This window comes from Saccopteryx leptura, chromosome 2, assembly GCF_036850995.1.
Source record: "Saccopteryx leptura isolate mSacLep1 chromosome 2, mSacLep1_pri_phased_curated, whole genome shotgun sequence".
Taxonomy (NCBI): domain Eukaryota; kingdom Metazoa; phylum Chordata; class Mammalia; order Chiroptera; family Emballonuridae; genus Saccopteryx; species Saccopteryx leptura.
The window spans coordinates 383,217,465-383,237,392 of NC_089504.1; the positions used below are offsets into that span (position 1 = coordinate 383,217,465).

Consider the following 19,928-nt stretch of genomic DNA (forward strand, 5'->3'; position numbering starts at 1 on the left):
GGTTTAAGCAAAAGCCCACCAGCTTGAACCCAAGGTCGCTGACTCGAGCAAGGGGTTACTCGGTCTGCTGAAGGCCCGCGGTCAAGGCACATATGAGAAAGCAATCAATGAACAACTAAGGTGTTGCAACACACAACGAAAAACTACATCTCTCGGTTCCTGTCTGTCTGTCCCTGTCTATCCCTCTCTCTAATTCACTCTCTGTCTCTGTAAAAAATAAATAAATAAATAAATAAAAGCCTCAAGACTCTCTCTAGCAGGCATCCCCAAACTATGGCCCAAGGGCCACATGCGGCCCCCTGAGGCCATTTATGCAGCCCCCACTGAACTTCCGGAAGGGGCACTTCTTTCATTGGTGGTCAGTGTAATGGAGTACTGTATGTGGCAGCCCTCTAATGGTCTGAGGGACAGTGAACTGGCCCCTGTGTAAAAAGTTTGGGGACCCCTGCTAGAGCATGCCCAAGGCTTTCTTTTGCAAGGGGAGCAGCGAGCAGCAGCAGCTCATCCCAAGCTAATCCTCCCGAACTTGCCTCCAGGGTCCCCTTTTTCTCTGAATTTCCTGTAAGCCAAAGCAGCCCTGTGTTCTCTCCCGTTGCTTCTTCTCTCCTAAGCCCCTCCTTCATTACACCGTCCCCAGCTATAATAAACATACTCTCAAAATCACCTGGACTTCTGTTGTGAAATCCTTCTTGCACAATGACAAGAGCCCACACACTACCAGCTGGCCGGCCTGAGGCAGACCTGCTCCAGGCCTGATTCCCTGATAACATTGATGCTGCTCTTCCGCCCTGCCAGGTGGATGCATGCCCCCAAGGGACGTTTGGGGTGAAAAGGGAAAGCACGACGCTCTCAGGAACCAGTGTGGGTCGGGCGCCCAGGTCAGTCTAGCGAGGCCCCCCAGTGAGGGCGCACACCCGGCAGCTGCACACCCATTCATGGTGGTTGGGGGCTGATCAGTTCAGAGCAGCACTTCTCAGTCAAGGGCAATTTGGTGACTGGCTGGCAGGGATGAGGGGTGGGAGGATGTTGCAACTAGCCAGTAGCAGCCAGGGATGCTGCTCAATATCTTACAATGTGGGGACAGCCTCCCAACAAAGAACACATTGCCCAAAATGTCAGCAGTGCCAGGGGTGAGAACATGGGCTGCTGGAGCTGTGGGCTGGGCTGGGGTCTTAGGTGTTCCTGCAGCCAACATTTTCCTGGCACAGAAGGCAAGATTCAGAGACAGGCCTTGGCCAAGGACCCCCAGGCCATACTCCTCTGTGTCACCCCCCCCCAAAGTGGCCCCAGGCAGTCACATTTTGGAGCCCGAACAAATGGTGGGGTGTTGTTTCTGTCCAAGAGTGGCCAAGATGGGTCCAGCTGCCTCTGTTTCCCCATTTCTATGATGATGCATTGCAAAAGACTACAGGAACAAGTACAAATGCTTTCTTTTAAAAAAAAATTTTATTGATTGATTTTAGGGAGAGGAAGGGAGACAGAAAGATAAAAATATCATATTGTTGTTCCACTTAAATATGCATTCATTGGTTGATTCTTATATGTGCCCTGACCAGGTATTGAACCTGCAACTTTGGTGTATCAGAATGATGCTCTAACCAACTGAGCTACCTGGCTAGGGCTTTGTTTGCATTCTGAGGGTCCTCTCCCTCACTTCAATCCTGAATGAGGCTCTTTAATCTTAAACTGGCCTGGCCTGGCCTGTGGTGGCACAGTGGATAGAGCATTGACCTGGAATGCTGAGTTTGCTGGTTCAAAACCCTGGTTTTGCCCACTCAAGGCACATATGGGAAGCAACTACTTCCTGCTTCTCCCCCCAACCCCTCTCTTAAAAATCAATTAAAAAAATATTCAAGTGGAGGAAATACAGATGAAGAACAAGGTCAGAGGGGGAGGATGGGCCACATCGTGGGTGAGAGGCTGCAGAAGGATAGAGGGGCCAGGGCAGGACCACCAGAAGCTCTGAGGAGGGCTCAGCCCCTGTCTGCCGTGCTGTCCACACCTCTTGCAACCCCAGGCTGACTCCCCAGCCAAAGGGTCCAGATCCTGTCAGAACGCTCAGTCTCACAGTCACAGCCACGGCCAGCCTGGGCCACACACTGACGCTGGGCCAGATCCCAGCTCTCAGGAGCGGCCTCCTCAGTAGCCTGTGGCCTCCCCACCCTTCCTTGGGTCCGCGGCAGCATACACACAGGCCCCGTCCTGGGACACAGCCTGGACCACGTTCAGGAAGAAAAGCCTCCTGGTCTGGCTCTGGCCCCGGTGCTGGAGCCCCTCCTGCACCTCCTAGAGAGGAGAGAAGACCAGCTCATAGGTGAGGGCAGCTGAGATCTGTCTCCACAGGGGACAAGGTGCAGGCAGGAACCTGAGAAGCCCGACGGAGGAGGCAGGACTGGGTGGGCTAGGGGATGACGGGAGGTCACTGGGTGAAGTCTCATCTGCAGGGCATGGAGCCTACACTTCCCACTCAAAAGGCCCTAAAGGAGAATCATGGTGGGGAGACATCACCCAGGTCACAAGGAGCTTAAGATGGATGCTCATTTCTGTCCTGAATCTGAGGACACCAGGACCCTCAGACACAAAGCTTCAAACGCCATTTGCTCTGCAATCTTTTCCCACAAGTCCAAGGACACTGACCCCCAGGCTAAAGGCACCAGTGGTCCCTGAGGGTGAGGTTGCTTGGAGCACTGGGTCCTCGACACTCAGGTCTGAGGCGCTGAGCATGTGGAACGTGAGGGTAGCAGGGACCTGGGTACTGGATTCGAAGACACTGAGGGCCTTGCCTCAGGGTTACAGTCCCCGCACATTCATCAGTCTGTAAAGGGGCATAAATCCTGGAGTGGAGGGACCTGTGCTACTCCAGCCACACATTTCCAGTTATTATTTTGGACTGAGAGTCCAAGGACCTTAGCTGACCAAGACCCTAGATTCTAGACCTCCAGATACCTTTACGTTCTCTACAATCCTCAGGACCAGGGCCTTCGACCTGAGGTCCCGGTGAGACCATGGCACCCTGAGCTGCTGGCAGGGTGAGGTCTTCGGAGTGCTTCATGCTTCCCCTGCCCAACACACTAATTTTCCAATGTCCTTATACTTGAGGGCCAACATCCAATGGCCATGGCCACAGCAGGCCTTGCAGTTCTCAGAAATTCTATTCCTTATGGTCGACACGCCAAACTCCAAGGCCCTGAAGAACAAAGACTCTCTTGGCTTCAGCCTCAGGGACTTTGCATGGAGGACCTTGGAGACTCAGGGTCTCCACTCAGAGTCTAAGAATTTCTCCATGGAAGGACCTAGATCTGCAAGGCCAACACCCTGACCCTTCAAGGGAGCTGAGGATCTTGGATTCCAGGCTCTCATCTCTGAATTCTCAGAATCCAAGATCCTCAGAGAATTGTGTTCACAGAGTAAGGATCTCCATCCAGTCAAGGTCAAGGAGAAGGGCCTAAGAGGATGAGCCCTGAGAGAAACCCCATGTACTTACATGGGAAGAACCCTAAACAGGGTGGAAAGGCCTTGGACTCAGAGTTTGAGCCTGATGGGCTGAGGTCTAGTCTCCAGGGTGACAGACCAAGGTTCTCAGGGATGACACATCCTTTTGGGCTCAATGCCTCTCCCTCCATGATTACTAGAGAGTTCTAAGGGCCATGAGAGGCTCATAACAGGAAAGGCCACTTTGAGGATCCTGCTGGTTGAACTGACCTCAAGCATGAAGCTTAGAGCATTGAAAAGCTGCCAGTGTTTTGAATTAGGCCCTAGCAAAAGCCACCTGCCAGCCCAGGGAAACGTTGAGAAATCTGACCCTCGGCTGGGGTGGGGAGTGGAGGTGAGGTAGAATTCAGTTCTGGGACCTGCTTGTGTAGGGGAACCGAGAAATGTTTGTAAGAACCAGCACCAATGTGGCCCCTGATGTCTCAATTCCTCTGCAACTCTCAAGGGACTAACAAACTTACAAATAAACTTGCACAGAAAAGCTGCAAATCACATGAGTAAACAGATCATCATGAGAGAGAATCCAAGAGGCCACGGCCAGGAAAACTGGCTCTGGAGAGAAATGCACGGACCGAGCAGGGACCAAGGTGCTAAGGTGCTCGGCCTGGAAGAAGCATGGACAACACCCTGTTGTATGCCTTGGAGGCCATGAGACTGGCCTTGTGCCTCCTTCACTGAACTTCTCAACTCCTGATGGTGCCCAAAGCTGAAGTGTGTCAGGCCTAAGACACTCAGTAGCAGAGACCCATCGGGGCTTTGAGTGGTATTAACTGAGTCATCCTGCCTAGAGGTGGCGCAGACCACGGCCTCACCTGGCTGAAACTGGGTTCGTACTCCACCTCACCCTTGTCATTCACATGCAAGATGGGGGCTGCAATGGCTGCTCCCAGGTCAAAGCCAAGCCATAGTTTGTTCATGATGGCCTGAGAAGAGAAGGAGGACATAGGGAGGGAGGGAGGGGGCACCAGCCACCCCCACCAACCCCTCTGTGCCCGCAGGAGAGCAGGACAACAGGGCTGCCGAGAGAGCTGGATGTTCCTGCCAGGAGCCCCAGACTCACCTGGACCACAGCAGAGATGATGAGCTCCCCACCAGCACCCCCGATCACCAACTTTGATCCCTGGGCTTTGTTGACCAAGATGGAGGGGACCATGGATGATGGGGGCCGCTCACCTGGAACTGGAGGCCAGATGAGGTCACCAGCAGCCTGGCTTCTGAGCCAGTGCCCTGCAGGACGCCCCCCTCCAGCTCTGTCTCCATTCACCACCTCACAAACTGTGGCTGGGCGAGTTGGGGTGGCTGCTCCCGGGGCCACCAGGCAGCACCCACTCAGCCTGCCTTCCTCTTGCTGGGGGGGCCCCACGCTCACCAGGTGGAAGGGTGACACGGGAGCCAGGCTGGCGCCTCCAGCAGAGGTCTAGGAGTTCATTGTTGAGGATGACACCTGTGCGCGGTGAGTATACCATCGCTCCAAAGCTGCAGGTGGGCGGGCAGGCGGGGCCTCAGCTCAGGCCACAAGCTCCCTGGCATACAGGCCCACTCCCCAGCCTTCCGGAAGCCTCTCGTTTTAGTGGCTGCTCTCCAGCATGCTGGAGCCACTATTTATCCCTGGCACCACCCCTGAAGATCTACCCATGCGCCCCATCAGGGTGTCCTTCTGGGTAAGGCCCATCCCTGGGTGAGTCCTGGCTCAAAGTCACCCAGCGGCAGCTTTTTCAGCCAGAGATATCAGGGGCGTAGAACCCCTCTTGACAGAGAGGAAGAAAAACTAGGAAAAGCAAGGTGCTGCCCCAGGGAGCCAACCAAGGAGAGGCCAGGGTGTTGGGAGACCAGGGTGGGCAGGGATGGCAGGGAAGACTCAGGTCCAGGGGACAAATGAGTGGGGCCTGCCTGCCTGCCTCCAGGGCACACGCACGGAGTGTTGATGGTGCTGGTGGCAGCCACGGCGCTGCCATCCTCCCCCAGCACGGACACGTGGGCTGTGCCCATCCTATGGCCCCAGGGCCCGGCCAGGTTATAGTGGCTGAGCTGGTGGTCACCCCGGGAGTCAATCTGCCGGCGAATGTTCTGGGCCAGAGCTTCCCCCAGCAGGTCCTGGGTGGCATTCTGGGGTGGGCAGTCAGTTGACGGGGTAAGTGACAGACCAGGTGGGGCTCACAGAGCAGAGGGCCCCCTTGTGGGGACCTCTCCAGTCTGTCCTCACTTGAGCTCAGGCTAACCCATGCTCACCCTCCAGGTCGTCTGAGATTTGGTGGCACCCGTACCCTCCTGTCCCTGCCACTCTAGGGCCTCTTCCAGTGCCCTGACCTGCTGCACCCTCCCTGCCTTGGGCAGCCCTGCTCTAGAACCAACCACATACACATCCCTCCAGCCTCACCTGGACAGTCAAACAGTCCACTGCCCAACCCTCCCTCCATGCTGAGCCCTGGGCTAGCCCAGGCCACCTCACCTGGACTTCTGGGTGGCTTCGAGGGTCCCACAGCCGCCACCTCAACCCTCCAGCAAACTTGAATGTTTCCACGAGGTGATGGTACAAGTTCACACGCCCCTCAGGCCTGGCCACCGACTCTGCTGAAAAGTTGAACCCTGCAGAGGGCGTGGCAGAGGTGGGGGTCACCCTGTGGAGTGGGTTGAATGTTGGACCTCCCAAAAAAGATCTGTCCATGTCTTAATCCCCAGAACCTGTGACTGCTACCATATATGGCAGAAGAGTGAATATTACCTTATATGGCAAAATGTGTGATTACATTAAGGATCTTGAGAGAAGCAGATTATCCTGGATTATCCGGATGGGCTCTAAATGTAATCACATGTAACCTTATAAAACAGACACAAAGGAGAGGAGGCCATATAACCACAGAGATGGAGACAGGGGTGATGCAGCCACAAGCCTGAGAATGCTGGCAGGTACCAGGAGCCAGGGGGAGCAAAGAATGGATTCTCCCCCCGAGTCCCCAAAGCCCACAGAGAAAACATGAACTGGCCGACAATCTTGATTTTGAACATCTGGCTTCCAGGACTATGAGAGAATAAATACCTGTTTATTTAAACCACTGGGTTTGTGGTCATTTGTTCAAGCATCCCAGGGTACAAATACAGTCAGCCTTGGGCGGCCCAGCCCAGGACACGGCCAGGATCCCCCTCACCACCCTGTAGGCTTCAACAGGCCAGGCCTGGCCTCACAGGGTGTGTACACTAGATGGGCAGCTCACCAGCTGTGGAGCCTACTGCTCCAGTACTCTGGGACTAGAAGGCGGGGAAGGCTCAGTGCTGGATGATGTCAGACCCTTCAGCAAAGCCCCTAGGCCAGCTCTAGAACACACTGTCTCGACCCATTTCTACAACCCCTGTCTTCCATGTCTTAGCTGGAAAAGGCAATGGCTGCCCAAGGGCACAGCTGACCTTGGGGTTCAGGTTCCCAGCAGGGCAGGACGCCTGGGGGCCTCACCTTTGAGCACATTGAGGATGAAGCTGAGAATAGCACCCCCTGCAGGTGGCGGCGGCGAGTACAGGGTGTAGTCCCCCAGGGGCATCTCCAGGGCGTCCACCACCTCGGGCTGGAATGATGCCAGGTCCTGCATGGTCAGCTGGCTGCCTGCAGTGAGACCGAGAAAGCTCCATTTACAGATGGGGAAACAGGTGGAGAGTGACAGCCACTGGTCCCTGATCACACAGTGGGACTCCCCTTGTCCTCTAGCCTTCTAGACCAAGAGGGGTGAGGGTGCGTCTGCGGACAGTGGTGTCAGGGCAGGGCCCTAGAGCCGGAAGGGACGGTGGACAGGGACCCCAGGCAGGCAGCTTGGGGGGAGGGGGGGAGGAGGGGAAGATGGGAGAGGCAGCTGGCCTCTGGGAAACTGTGAGGGTGGCCGACTCCAGGCCCACCATGGCCACCAATAACTTTCCTCTGGTGGCCTTAACCCACAGGGCCTCTGCTCCTTGAGGGCCTTGACGGCAGGTTCACTGAGGCTGGCAGTGGGCGAGACAGGGCACACAGCCTCTCCACGCCCTGGGAGCAGTTGGCACTTCCTCGGGGTCTGGAGAAGAGCCTGTCCTCAGACGCCGTGTCCAGAACCTGGCCCTTTGTCTGGCAGGGTGTGGGAGGGGTGCTGTGGGACCTCAGTGTGGCTCACCTTCCTTGGCAATGTCCTCCAGCAATGTCCGGCCCAGCCTCCCTGTGTAGAAGACCTCTGCGCCTTCGCTGGCCACGGTCTCCAGGGTGGCAGCCAACGCAGGCCAGGGGAATGGGTCCTGAGGCCTCAGGGGTTCTGTCCCATTGAAGAAGAGCTGCCTGGGAATGGCGGACAGCCTCAGGGTGGGCCCAGGCCCCAAGAGCAGCCACACACTTGCAAGGGCTGTCTCAGCGTCCTTGGGTCCCTATAGGGAGGCAGTTTTGGTCCGGACACCCGAGAGGTTGGGGTAGATATTGAGGGGTCAGATTCTCTAGGATAAAGTGGGGCTGATTCCTCTCCCCTCATTCATCACCCTGCCCAAGGAGGACACTCTCCCTGGTCAGGCTTGTGTCCACCCAAGGCCTGTCCTCCCTATGCCCCTGGGAGAGCTTGGTCGGTGGGCTGGCAGGTTGGGCACGGGGGTGGCCAAAGCCCTTCTGCCAGCCCAGACAGAGTGAGAGGAGGGCAAAGCCCAAATCCACACCCTTGTTCCATCACTTGGGCACAAACTCCCTCTGGCCTGAGCCCGTCCATTAGGTTTTGCCACATGGAGCCCAGAGGTCTGAAATGAGACAGAGAAGTGCCGGCCATGCAAGGCCCCCCAGTACCCACACAGGGTCAGTCATCAGGGGCTCAGGTGGAGCCTGCGTGGGGGCCGGGCTCAGACAGACCACAGCCTGAACCCGGGAGCTGAGAAGGGGTCCTTGCAGCACGCCCAACCCAGGCAGCAGCAGCACTCACCTCAGGGAGGAGGCTGTCAAGAAAGGGCGGAGGAAGCTGTTGTTCAGGAACTGATTGAGGATGAGAGGCATGCGGTAGCCCCCACGGAGCAGCTTGATGGTGGGCTGGAACAGCTGCACCCAGGGCAGGCGGCCATGGCGGCGGTGGGCCTCGGCATAGCCGCGGAGCTCCCCAGGCACGCCTATCCACTGGGCCCCTGCAGGGCATGGCAGTGTTTTGCTCCAGCCCGCATGCTACCCTGCTCTGCCCTCAGCCCTGGGACTTCCAGGCCTGTCCCAGGGTTCTCCAGCACCCCCACACTTGGCCCCACCAGCCTTGCTCCCTAGCCATGGCAGCCAGAGGGAGCTGACTCAAGCCCCCCGTGGTTGCCCACTGTCCTCTGCACACAGTCCCCAGCCAGGAGCATGGAGCCCAGCACAAACTGGTCCCAGCACCTCCCATCTCCACAACCCATCTCCACTGAATCCTCCAACCTTTGCCCAGGCTGATTTTTCTGCTTAGATCATCCCTCCCTACTCAGAGAGCTCTTCCCCTCAGAATACTCTCCCAACTCCAGCAGGTCAGGACTTCTGTGGGGGCTCCCCACCCCCAGCTGCTGTCCCCCAGTGCCAAGGTGTCTCAGCCTGTCCATGAGGCATGTTGCCTATTCAGGGGTGTTCTGGTCAGCCCTAGTGGCCCCTCCTGAGGCCTCACCTGTGCCCAATGGTTGGGCCTGCTCACAGCGGTCCAGCAGACCCTGGATGTGGCTGGCGGGCACCGTCTCCCTGGCATTGATGACCTCCACCTTCCCTGGAGTCAGGGCAGGGCACGCAAATGATCAAGGGCACTTTTGTGGCTGCCCAGCCTTGGCCCACACCATGATCTTTCTCAGACATCCCTAGCCCTGTTCTGGGTGCCCTAAGTTCCCTATCTGTATTATGTTACTTAGGGATAGGACCTGCTATGAAGGTGAGGTGGGGGGGGGGGCAGTAGGAGGCACCAAGAAAACCAGGGAAGGGGCATGGGCAGAACAAGCTTGGCCGGACCCTTGGGCCAAGCACCTTGATGTCCATGCTTGTGCTCAGCCCGTCCTCCCCATGGGGGTCCCATATGGATGCACCTGTGGTTGCATTGTAGATGGTGAAGATGACCCCTCCGCCCAAGCCCATGCTCTGGGGGTTGACAATGCTGGTACAGATGAGGGCTGCGATGGTGGCATCCACGGGTGAGCCCTGCTGCTGGAGGATGCCTCTAGAAGACACGGCACAGAGTAAGGAGCCCAGCTCCCTTGCTCCGACTTCCCTACCTGGACTTGCTCAGCTGGCAATCACTGGGGAATGGTGATGGGCAGGTGGCCCATCTGTTGCCGTCAAACCATCAGAGACCAGACCAGGCTGTCCTGTCAAGTCCAGCCACTCACACGTTGCTCCTCATGTGTGCCCTGACAAGGGATAGAACCCAGGACATCTGCACACTTGGCCAATGCTCTATCCACTGAGCAACCGGCCAGGGCCTCTTAAAGATTTTATTTATTGATTTTTTTTTTAATTTTTTTTTTATTTATTCATTTTTAGAGAGGAGAAAGAGAGGGAGAGAGAGGGAGAGAGAGAGAGAGAGAGAGAGAGAGAGAGAGGAGAGAGACATAGAGAGAGAGAAGGGGGGAGGAGCTGGAAGCATCAACTCCCATATGTGCCTTGACCAGGCAAGCCCAGGGTTTCGAACCAGCGACCTCAGCATTTCCAGGTCGACGCTTTATCCACTGCGCCACCACAGGTCAGGCCTATTTATTGATTTTAAAAGGCAGGGGATGCCTGAACAGGTGGTGGCACAGTGGATAGAGTGTCGGACTGGGATGCCAAGGACCCAGGTTCAAGACCCCGAGGTCACCAGTTTGAGCATGGACTCATCTGGTTTGAGCAGAGCTCACCAGCTTGAACCCAAGGTCGCTGGCTTGAGCAAGGGGTTGCTCAGTCTGCTGAAGGCCCACGGTCAAGGCACATATGAGAAAGCAATCAATGAACAACTAAGGTGTCACAATGAAAAATTGATGATTGGCCTGACCTGTGGTGGCGCAGTGGGATAAAGCATCGACCTGGAACACTAAAGTTGCCGGTTCGAAACCTTGGGCTTGCCTAGTCAAGGCACATATAGGAGTTGATGCTTCCTGCTCCTCCCCCTTCTCTCTCTCTCTCTCTCTCTCCTCTCTCTAAAAATCAATAAATAAAATATAAAAAAAAGAAAAAGAAAAACTGATGATCGATGCTTCTCGTCTCTCTTCATTCCTGTCTGTCCCTATCTCTCTCTGACTCTCTCTCTGTCTCTGTAAAATAAATAAATAAAAAAATAAAGGGCATGGGAGTAAGTATCTACTTATAGTTGCTTCACTTTAGTTGTTCATTGATTGCTTATTGTATGTGCCTTGACCAGGCAAGCCCAGGGTTTCAAACCCATGACCTCAGTGTTCCAGGTTGAAGCTTTATCTACTGTGTCACCATAAGTTAGACCAATTTGCACTCTTTTTTTTTTTTTTTTGAAGAGACAGAGAGGGAATCAGAAAGAGGGATAGATAGGGATAGACAGACAGGAACGAAGAGAGATGAGAAGCATCAATCATTAGCTTTTCATTGTGGCACCTTAGTTCATTGATTGCTTTCTCATATGTGCCTTGACCAGGGGGCTACAGCAGATCGAGTAACCCCTTGCTTGAGCCAGCGACCTTGGGTCCAAGCTGGTGAGCTTTTGCTCAAACCAGATGAGCCCACGCTCAAGCTGGTGACCTCGGGGTCTCAAACCTGGGTCCTCCACATCCCAGTCCAAACCTCTATCCACTGCACCACCGCCTGGTCAGGCCCAATTTGTACTCTTAATCTCTTCATCTTTCTCACCCATCCCCACAACTCCCTTCCCCTCTGGCAACCATCAAAATGTTCTCTGTATCTATGAGTCTGCTTCCGTTCTTTGTTTATTTGGGGGGTTTTTTTAGACTCATTTGTTAATAGATATGTACTTGTTGCCATTTTATTGTTTATATATTTTAATCTTTTTTTTCAGACCCTTTAATATTTCATGTAATAATACTACTGGCTTGATGGTGATAAATTCCTTCAGCTTTTCCTTGTCCAGGAAGCTCTTTTATGTCCTTCAATTCTAAATGATAGTTTTGCTGGGTAGAATAATCTTGATTGTAGGTTCTTGCTTTTTATCATTTTGAATATTTCTTGCCAATCCCTTCTAGACTGCAAACTTTCTTTGGAAAAATCAGCTGACAGTCTTATGGGAGGTCCCTTGTGGGTAACTAACTGCTTTTCTCTTGCTGTTTTTAAGATTCTCTCGTTATCTTTAACCTTTTGCACTTAACTATGATGTGTCTTGGTGTGGGCCTCTTTGGGTTCTTCTTGTTTGGGACTCTGTACTTCCTGGATTTGTATGTCTATTTCTTTCACCATGTTAAGGAAGTTTTCTTTCCTTTTTCTAAAAAAAATTTTTTTTTTAGAGACAGAGAGAGAGTCAGAGAGAGGGATAGACGGAAACGGAGAGATGAGAAGCATCAATCATTAGTTTTTCGTTGTGACACCTTAGTTGTTCATTGATTGCTTTCTCATATGTGCCTTGACTGTGGGCCTTCAGCAGACCGAGTAACCCCTTGCTGGAGCCAGTGACCTTGGGTCCAAGCTGGTGAGCTTTTACTCAAACCAGATGAGCCCGCGCTCAAGCTGCAACCTCAGGGTCTCGAACCTGGGTCCTCGGTATCCCAGTCCGACACTCTATCCACTGTGCCACCATCTGGTCAGGCTCCTTTTTCTAAAATTTTATTTATTCACTTTTGAGAGAGGAGAGAGAGAGTAGGGGGGAGGAGCAGGAAGCATCAACTCCTATATGTGCCTTGACCAGGCAAGCTCAGGCTTTCAAACTGGTGACCTCAGCATTCCAGGTTGATGCTTTATCCACTGCACCACCACAGGTCAGGCAAGGAAGTTTTCTGTTATTATTTTTTTAAGTAGGTCTTCAATTTTTTGTTCTCTCTCGCCTTCTGGCACCCCTTGATGCTAATGTTGGTATGCTTGAAGTTGTCTCACAGGCTCCTTATAGTATCTTCATTTTTTGGATTTTTTTTTCTTTTTGCTGTTCTGATTGGGTTTCTGGGCTTTTTTGTTGTTGTTGTTGTTGTTGTTGTTGTTTTTAAAATGTTACTGATTGATTTTAGCAAGAGAGAAAGGGAGAGAGTGAGAAAGAGATAGGAACATCGATCTATCTGTTCCTGTATGTGTCCTCACCGGAGGTCAAACCTGCAGCCTCTGTGCTTTAGGATGATGCTCTAACCAACTGAGCTATTGGTCAGGGCCCCCGTAAATTATTCTTTATTTCAGTTAGTGTATCTTTTACTTCTGACTGGTTCTTTTTTATGTTGTTGAAGTTGTAAGTTCAACTTCTCTTCCCTTAAGTTCACTGAACATCTTTATGACCAATGTGTTTTTTTGTTTTGTTTTGTTTTGTTTGTTTGTATTTTTCTGAAGTGAGAACTGGGGAGGCAGAGAGACAGACTCCCACATGCGCCCGACCAGGATTCACCTGGCAAGCACATCAGGGGGCGATGCTCTGCCCATCTGAGGCATTGCTCCATTGCAACTGGAGCCATTCTAGTGCCTGAGGTGGAGGCCATCCTCAGCACCCAGGCCAACTTTGCTCCAATGGAGCCTTGGCTGCGGGAGGGGAAGAGAGACATAGAGAGAAAGGAGAGGGGGAAAGGGTGGAGAAGCAAGTGGGTGCTTCTCCTGTGTGCCCTGACTGGGAATCGAACCCAGGACTTCCACATGCCAGGCTGATGCTCTACCACTGAGCCAACTGGCCAGGGCCTATAACCAATGTTTTGAACTCTGTATCTAGTAGATTGGTTGTCTTAGTTTTGTTTAGTCTTTTTTCTGGAGTATGGTTTTGTTCTTTCATTTGGGACATGGTTTCTTTGTCTCCTCATTTTGGCAGCCTTTCTGTGTTTTTTTTCTATGTATTAAATAGAGCTGCTATGTCTCCCAGGCTTGGTAGAATTGCCTAATATAGTAGGTGTCCTGTAGGGTCCAGTGGCACAGCCTTCCCAATCACCCAAGCTGGGCATTCTAGGTGCACCTCCCTCATCCCCATGCCATGTGGGCTGTGTACACTCTCCTGTTGTAATTGAACCTTGACTGCTGTTGGCCCATCAAAGGGAGGGATTTATCCCCAGCCTGATCTGCTGCAAGAACTGGCTGCCACCACCGACCACCATGGAAGATCAGCTGTGCAGGGACCCACCTCACACAGCAAGACTTACTTAGCAGGGCTCTGGTGCCTGCTGAGTCCACCCCTTGAGTGTGTCACTGTGGAAGTGGTTGGGTGGTGCTTCGATGTGGTCTGAAGCTGTCTACCAGGTGCACTGGCTCAGGGGCCTCCTCGGGGTGCAAGCCAGGTCAGCCATTGCTTGTGTTCTGCCCAGGACCACCCGGCATGAGCTACAAAGCAATTTGCAGATGGCTGCTACTGGTATGGGGCTTAGAGGCGTCCAGGAGAGGTCAAATTGTGAACCATGGTCAGCTGCTGCTAGAGCCAGGCCTGGGGCCACTTAGCAAGAGGTACGAGGCACCTGAGGCCAGATGTTGCTTGTTTGAGAGGTTTCAGGAAAGTCTGAAGCACAAGCCAAGATAGGTCGTTCATATGGAAAAGCCACTGGAGACAGCTTGGGTGGGTCCATAAGATTGGTGGGGCAGAGTCTCAGGAAATCACCAGGGTGGGGCAAACAGCGTGAGCCAGGTTGATGGAGTCTCAGATATGGCACCTATCTTCCAGCTCTGTGGGGGAGGGCTCATCAAAGGAACAAAGGTCACTGACAGCACGTTTCTCTGGGAGAAAGCTGCCGCCTAAGCTCTCACCATGACGCCAGACAATTGAGTTCCTGCCTATAAGTCTCTGTGCCTCTCAAACTGCTATCCCAGGGCTGGAGCGGAGCAAGTGAGTCAGAGTAAGTTTGTGCATGGGCCCTTTAAGAGGAATGCTTGGGACTCCAGAGCCCTCTGTCTTCCTCAGCCTCAGCCAGAGGTTATGGAGACTTCTCTTCCTGGCACTGGAGCCCTAGGCTGGGGAGCCTGGGATGCGGCTAAGACTCCTTGCTCCTCAGGGGGAACTTTGCAGCCAATAAACTTCCCAATTTTTATTTGCCGCACATGGGTGTGGGGTCAGCACGTCCTGTATCTCTATCCCTCCTACCAGTCTTGATGTGGCTTCTTCTTTATTTTTTTTTTATTTTTTTTTTATTTTTTTTTTTTTTTTTCATTTTTCTGAAGCTGGAAACAGGAAGAGACAGTCAGACAGACTCCCGCATGCGCCCGACCGGGATCCACCCGGCACACCCACCAGGGGCGGTGCTCTGCCCCCCAGGGGGCGATGCTCTGCCCATCCTGGGCGTCGCCATATTGCGACCAGAGCCACTCTAGCGCCTGAGGCAGAGGCCACAGAGCCATGCCCAGCGCCCGGGCCATCTTTGCTCCAATGGAGCCTTGGCTGCGGGAGGGGAAGAGAGAGACAGAGAGGAAAGCGCGGCGGAGGGGTGGAGAAGCAAATGGGCGCTTCTCCTATGTGCCCTGGCCGGGAATCGAACCCGGGTCCTCCGCACGCTAGGCCGTGGCTTCTTCTTTAAATCCCTAGTTGTAGGACTTCTATTTGGCTAGATTTCAGGTGGTTGTGAAATAGTTGTTTGTAGTTTAGTTGTAATTCTGATATGGTTGTGGGAGGATGCAAGTACTGCATTTACCTACACCACATCTTTTTTTTTTTTTTTTACAGAGACAGAGAGAGAGTCAGAGAGAGGGATAGATAGGGACAGACAGACAGGAACAGAGAGAGATGAGAAGCATCAATCATTAGTTTTTCGTTGCAACACCTTAGTTGTTCATTGATTGCTTTCTCATATGTGCCTTGACCGGGAGGCTACAGCAGACCGAGTGACCCCTTGCTTGAGCCAGCGACCTTGGGTCCAAGCTGGTGAGCTTTTGCTCAAACCAGATGAGCCCACGCTCAAGCTGGCGACCTCAGGGCATCGAACCTGGGTCCTTGGCATCCCAGTCCGACGCTCTATCCACTGTGCCACCACCTGGTCAGGTACCTATACCACATCTTGACTGGATGTCAATGACAACTTTCTAACATGCCTGTCCTCAAGGATCCAGGAGGCTGCTGCCACACATCCACTCCAACACGCACACTCACACCTGCGGTGCACAGTGCCCAGGTACACAGGTCATTTCCTCCTGAGCCCCAGAGGGGAGGAAATGCAATAATTTTCTGGTGACTTGGCCAGGAGTACAGAGAGCCAGGAGGGTCATAGGGGCTGGGAGGGGAGGAAGAGGTGGGACCACACCCTAATTCCCTCTGAGCCTTCCCCACAGTAGGGTCATCTGCTCTAACCCTGGGCCCTAACCCCATGAGATCCAACCCATGTTCAGTCCAAGCCACTCTAACAGTTAGTGGTCAGAATGGCTACCATCAAGACACCACTTCCTGTGGGCCAGGCAGGCTCCACGTCCCCTCATTAAGGGAAGTGCTGGCATGATTCCCATTTCCCAGATAGGAAAACTGAGGCTCAGAGGTTGCGGCAGCGTGTCTCGAGTCCCTGCTCTCCTTTGCATTCATTGAGAATGTAACACACAGACCCCTGCATTGATTTGGAGCAGCTGACAAGGCCCAACTCTCAGGACTGTCATCATTCCACCCACCCCCAACCCAGTGCAGGCCCACACTCCAATACCCCAGAGGGTGAGCACTCCGAGCCCCCTCAGCCTCCTCTACAACTACTCACTTGACCAGGAAAGCTCTGGCCTTTACAGGCCAAGCTTGGAGGCCAGGCAGGCATTGAGGTTCATCGTGTGGGGTGAAGGCTCCAGGAAGGCCCCAACCCTCCAGCCTCCCTGGAGAGTTTCAACTCCTGCAGGGCATCAGAGAATGGTGGTCCCAGCTGGGCCAGCTTGCTCTGTGACATGAGGCAGGTCCCTTCTCTGCAGGCCTAGTTTCCTCACAAATCAAGCAGAGTAATGAATCCCACTGGATCTAGGGAGGAACAGTGAATCCTCCCTCTGAGGATCTGGTGGGAAGGCAGGCATTTCTGAATCACAAAGCCTAAGAGACACCAATAACTCTGAAGCTCACCATTCCCCTAGAAGACACTTACTCAGAGCTCCAGGACACCCAGTGTGCACACAAGCCTGACACACTGGGACATAACACTGGGAAATGACAGGCCAGAGAAGCAGAGACCTCATTGTCACTGTGCATCTATTGTATGTCCATGAGGTATGGTACCGGGTCCTCACTCATATAAACTGTAACAGCCCTCTCCTAGGTTCCTAGCCAGGTAGCTCAGTTAGTTAGAACATTGTTCCAATGTGCTAAGATTGTGGGTTTGATCCCTGGTCAGGGCACATGTAAGAATCAACCAATGAATGCATAAATAAGAACTACAAATGGATGTTTCTCTCTCAAATAAAAAAAAAAATTTTTAATATATTTTTTAAATAAATAATTTAAAAAGAAAAGACCCCTCCCCCAGGGGCTCCGGCTGCAGCAGAAGGCCCAGCCCAAAAGGAGAAAACCTGGTGCTAATAGGGTAGAAGGAGCTGGGGTTTGGGAGGCCCTGCTGGTGAGAGGAGAGGGCGGTGGGGCAGCGGGGACAGGAGGGAGGGGGAGGGTGGGCTGCGGGCTGCGGGCTGCGCCCAGATCAGCCCCCGCGGAGGCAGTGCATGACCCCCTCCCTGTTCCACAGCAGCTGGCGGCAGTTCCAGGATCCCTCCCACTCCTGGCTTCTTAAAACAAGAACAGGAAGCGGTGAGTGCTGTTTGGTAAGTACACAAACACTGGGGAGAAACCACATTGCCCTCCTCATTGAGGGAGAGAGCCCCAACACCCGACTCTCATGTGCACAGTGGGGCACGTCATGGAGGCCCCAGACAAGACTCAGGGAGACACAGCAGGCCCAAACACCCTCAGAGACAAGTGGCAGCAGCCCCCAGTCCTGGGGCCTGTGTTCCCATCAGTGGTCTCTGGGGCCTGAGGCCCCTGGTTGGGTTTGCATCTTGACAACTGTGGGTTCAGGTGGGCGTGGCACCTCTATATGTTCTTATGAGCATGGGGGGCCCACTCCTCCGTGGAAGCCCCTGGGGAGACAGAGCAGCCTGCTCCCCACTTGTCCCTGAGCAGCTACCCTCCACCATTGTCACCCTATAAGGAGCCCCGAGAGAGGGGACAGGAAGCCCAGAGAAGAGCTCAGAAGACCAGGTCAGGATGGGGAGGACAGGGACAGACAGACAGATGAAGGGAGGAAGGAATGAATGAAAAGGCGAATGAATGAGGCAGAAGAAGGAAGCATGCAGGAAGGGTGAAGCTGAGACAAAGGGGGAATGGATACCATTGGCCGGTGGTGGCTTGGGCAGAGACATGGCCACACTCCCCCTTGCTCTGTGACAGTCCCTTTTGCTTTGTAAAGCTTGCTTGATCCTGACAATGGCCATGAGACATATTCCAGGAAGCCCACCCAACCAGCAGGGGTGGGGAGGCAGGCAGGAGGGGCATCCTGCCATGTCCCGCCCCGGTGGGTAGCAGAAGCCTCCCATGGCCCGGGCTTCCTGGAAAAGGATCACAAAAGCCAGCTGTGGTCCCTCTCCACTGTCCCCTGGACCCATCCTGCCATCATCAGAAAATTACTCCACCCACTCCTGGCCCAGCTCCAGGCCCTAACACAGGGAGGGGGCTGTGGGGGACGAGGTGCCTGCAGCGAGGGTTCCCCGGGTCCCAGGCCAACGTGGGAGACAGACCCTGGACAGCACTGAGTGCACCCCGTCTGGCCACTATTCATATACGAAACCCCCCAAACCCCTCGCTCACGCCCTTGGGAGAAGGCCCAGCCTTGTAGAACTGGCATGACCTCTCTGAAGGGCCAGCATTGGTCATTAGGATCAGCCTGGGCCAGACCAGTGACACTGTGGCAGTGCCTTCTCTGAGCCTCCTGAGCCCTGGAACTAGGAATAGACTCACATACTATCTCTTCTCTTCCCACACAGTCATTGTCCCCAAACCCACATCCATCCCAGGCACATGCCCACTGCCTGCTCTGTGCGAGGGCCCCGAGGCTGCTTCCCAGCTGGAGCCCAAAGCCACCTGGCGCCCATGCGACACATGCATCTTCACACTCACTACTGGTCACAAACTCTCTGGGAGGGGCCGGCACTGCCCACCTTGTACTTACCGTCCAATGTCCGAGCAGACCTTGGAGTCAGTGGCGACTGCAGCATGGGCAAAGGCCTGGGGGCCACAAGGGGCATGGTGGCGAGAGAGGAGCACAGCAGACACGATGATGGCCAGGGCCAGCCCCAACCCCAGCAGCACCATGACGAATGTAGCCCCACGGCCCTGGGCCATGGCTCTGCAGCCCTGGGGGGAAGAGGGAGAGGGGATGCAGGTGGTCAGACAGGCCAGTGGACAGACAGATGCACAGATGGTTGCGTGGCTGAATGGACAAGACAATTTGCAGATGGACTCACGGATGATTGGACAGATAGACAAAAAGATGGGAGCAGAGACAGACAAATAGATTGACAGACAGGCTAGACAGCTAGAGAGAGGGGAGCAAGAGAGGGACCGTCAGACAGACAACTGGACAGAGGTGGAATTACATATGGACAGACAGAAAGGTTTAGAGACAAACAGCAGGCAACCAAGCGGACAGGAGGGTGTACGGACAGACGGGTATACGGACAGACAGACAGAAGGCTTGTGGCAGTGGGGCTACTGCCCTCCGCAAGTGCTTGCTACGGCGGGAAGAGCTGGCCACATGCCTTAACTTCCAGTTTTCAGCTCCTACTCTTGGTCCTGGCATGAGGCCAGGAGGCAGGGTATTTGTGGAGAATTTTTTTCTAGAGGAGCAAGGAGGGGGGGGTTAACTCCTTTGCTGCCACTCCCACGGCCTGCCCCAGCAAGCCTTGCTGATAAAACTGCCCCTCTCAACTGCCCGCTGGGGCCCCGGCTCCCCCATCACGTGTACTTGAAGACTTGGCGCCTGCTGGCCTCAGGAAGTTGGGGTACAGGGCCCCACGACTGCTTCCTGGCTCCCGGCGAAGCCAGGACAGCAGGGATCAGAGCAGCAAGGGGGACAGGATGGAGCCCTGACTCCCCCCCTTTTGGGGTGGCACTGCTCTGTGGCAGCTCCTCTCAGCACCCCCCAAAGCAAGAAGACACTGTGGGTGTCCGGGGCACAGAGGTGAGGCTGTAGGGGGCCAGAGTCATACAGAGAGGAAACTCTAGGTCATATCTCTCAGGACCTGGGTTCAAGTCTCAGCTTAGCCACAGCCTGGAGGGAGTGGGGTGTGGAGGGAGGGGGTTGTAGGGGTGGTGACCAGGATGGCGCTTGGCTTCTGGACCTCAAGGAGCAGGCCAACTCAAGAGCAATAAATGCCAGGGACTCTGAGATGTCCGTCTGGTGAGTGCAGACAGCCTGTGTCCAGCACGTGCACAGTGCAGCGCAGTGCCTGTCGG

General features: G+C 54.2%; 1 protein-coding gene across 1 annotated transcript; it reads right to left on the minus strand.

The window, feature by feature from the left end:
- Positions 1-1,505: 1,505 nt before the first annotated feature.
- GGT5 (gamma-glutamyltransferase 5) lies at positions 1,506-19,245 on the minus strand. Its single transcript, XM_066365500.1, has 13 exons — positions 19,153-19,245; positions 18,643-18,827; positions 9,502-9,632; positions 9,096-9,191; positions 8,403-8,598; positions 7,623-7,780; positions 6,941-7,087; positions 5,942-6,078; positions 5,408-5,598; positions 4,862-4,968; positions 4,553-4,671; positions 4,305-4,415; positions 1,506-2,286 (listed from the first exon to the last, which is right to left on the minus strand). Exons 2-13 carry the CDS (start codon positions 18,813-18,815, stop codon positions 2,140-2,142), a joined length of 1,713 nt encoding a protein of 570 aa, XP_066221597.1. The 5' UTR covers positions 18,816-18,827; positions 19,153-19,245; the 3' UTR covers positions 1,506-2,139.
- Positions 19,246-19,928: the final 683 nt, after the last annotated feature.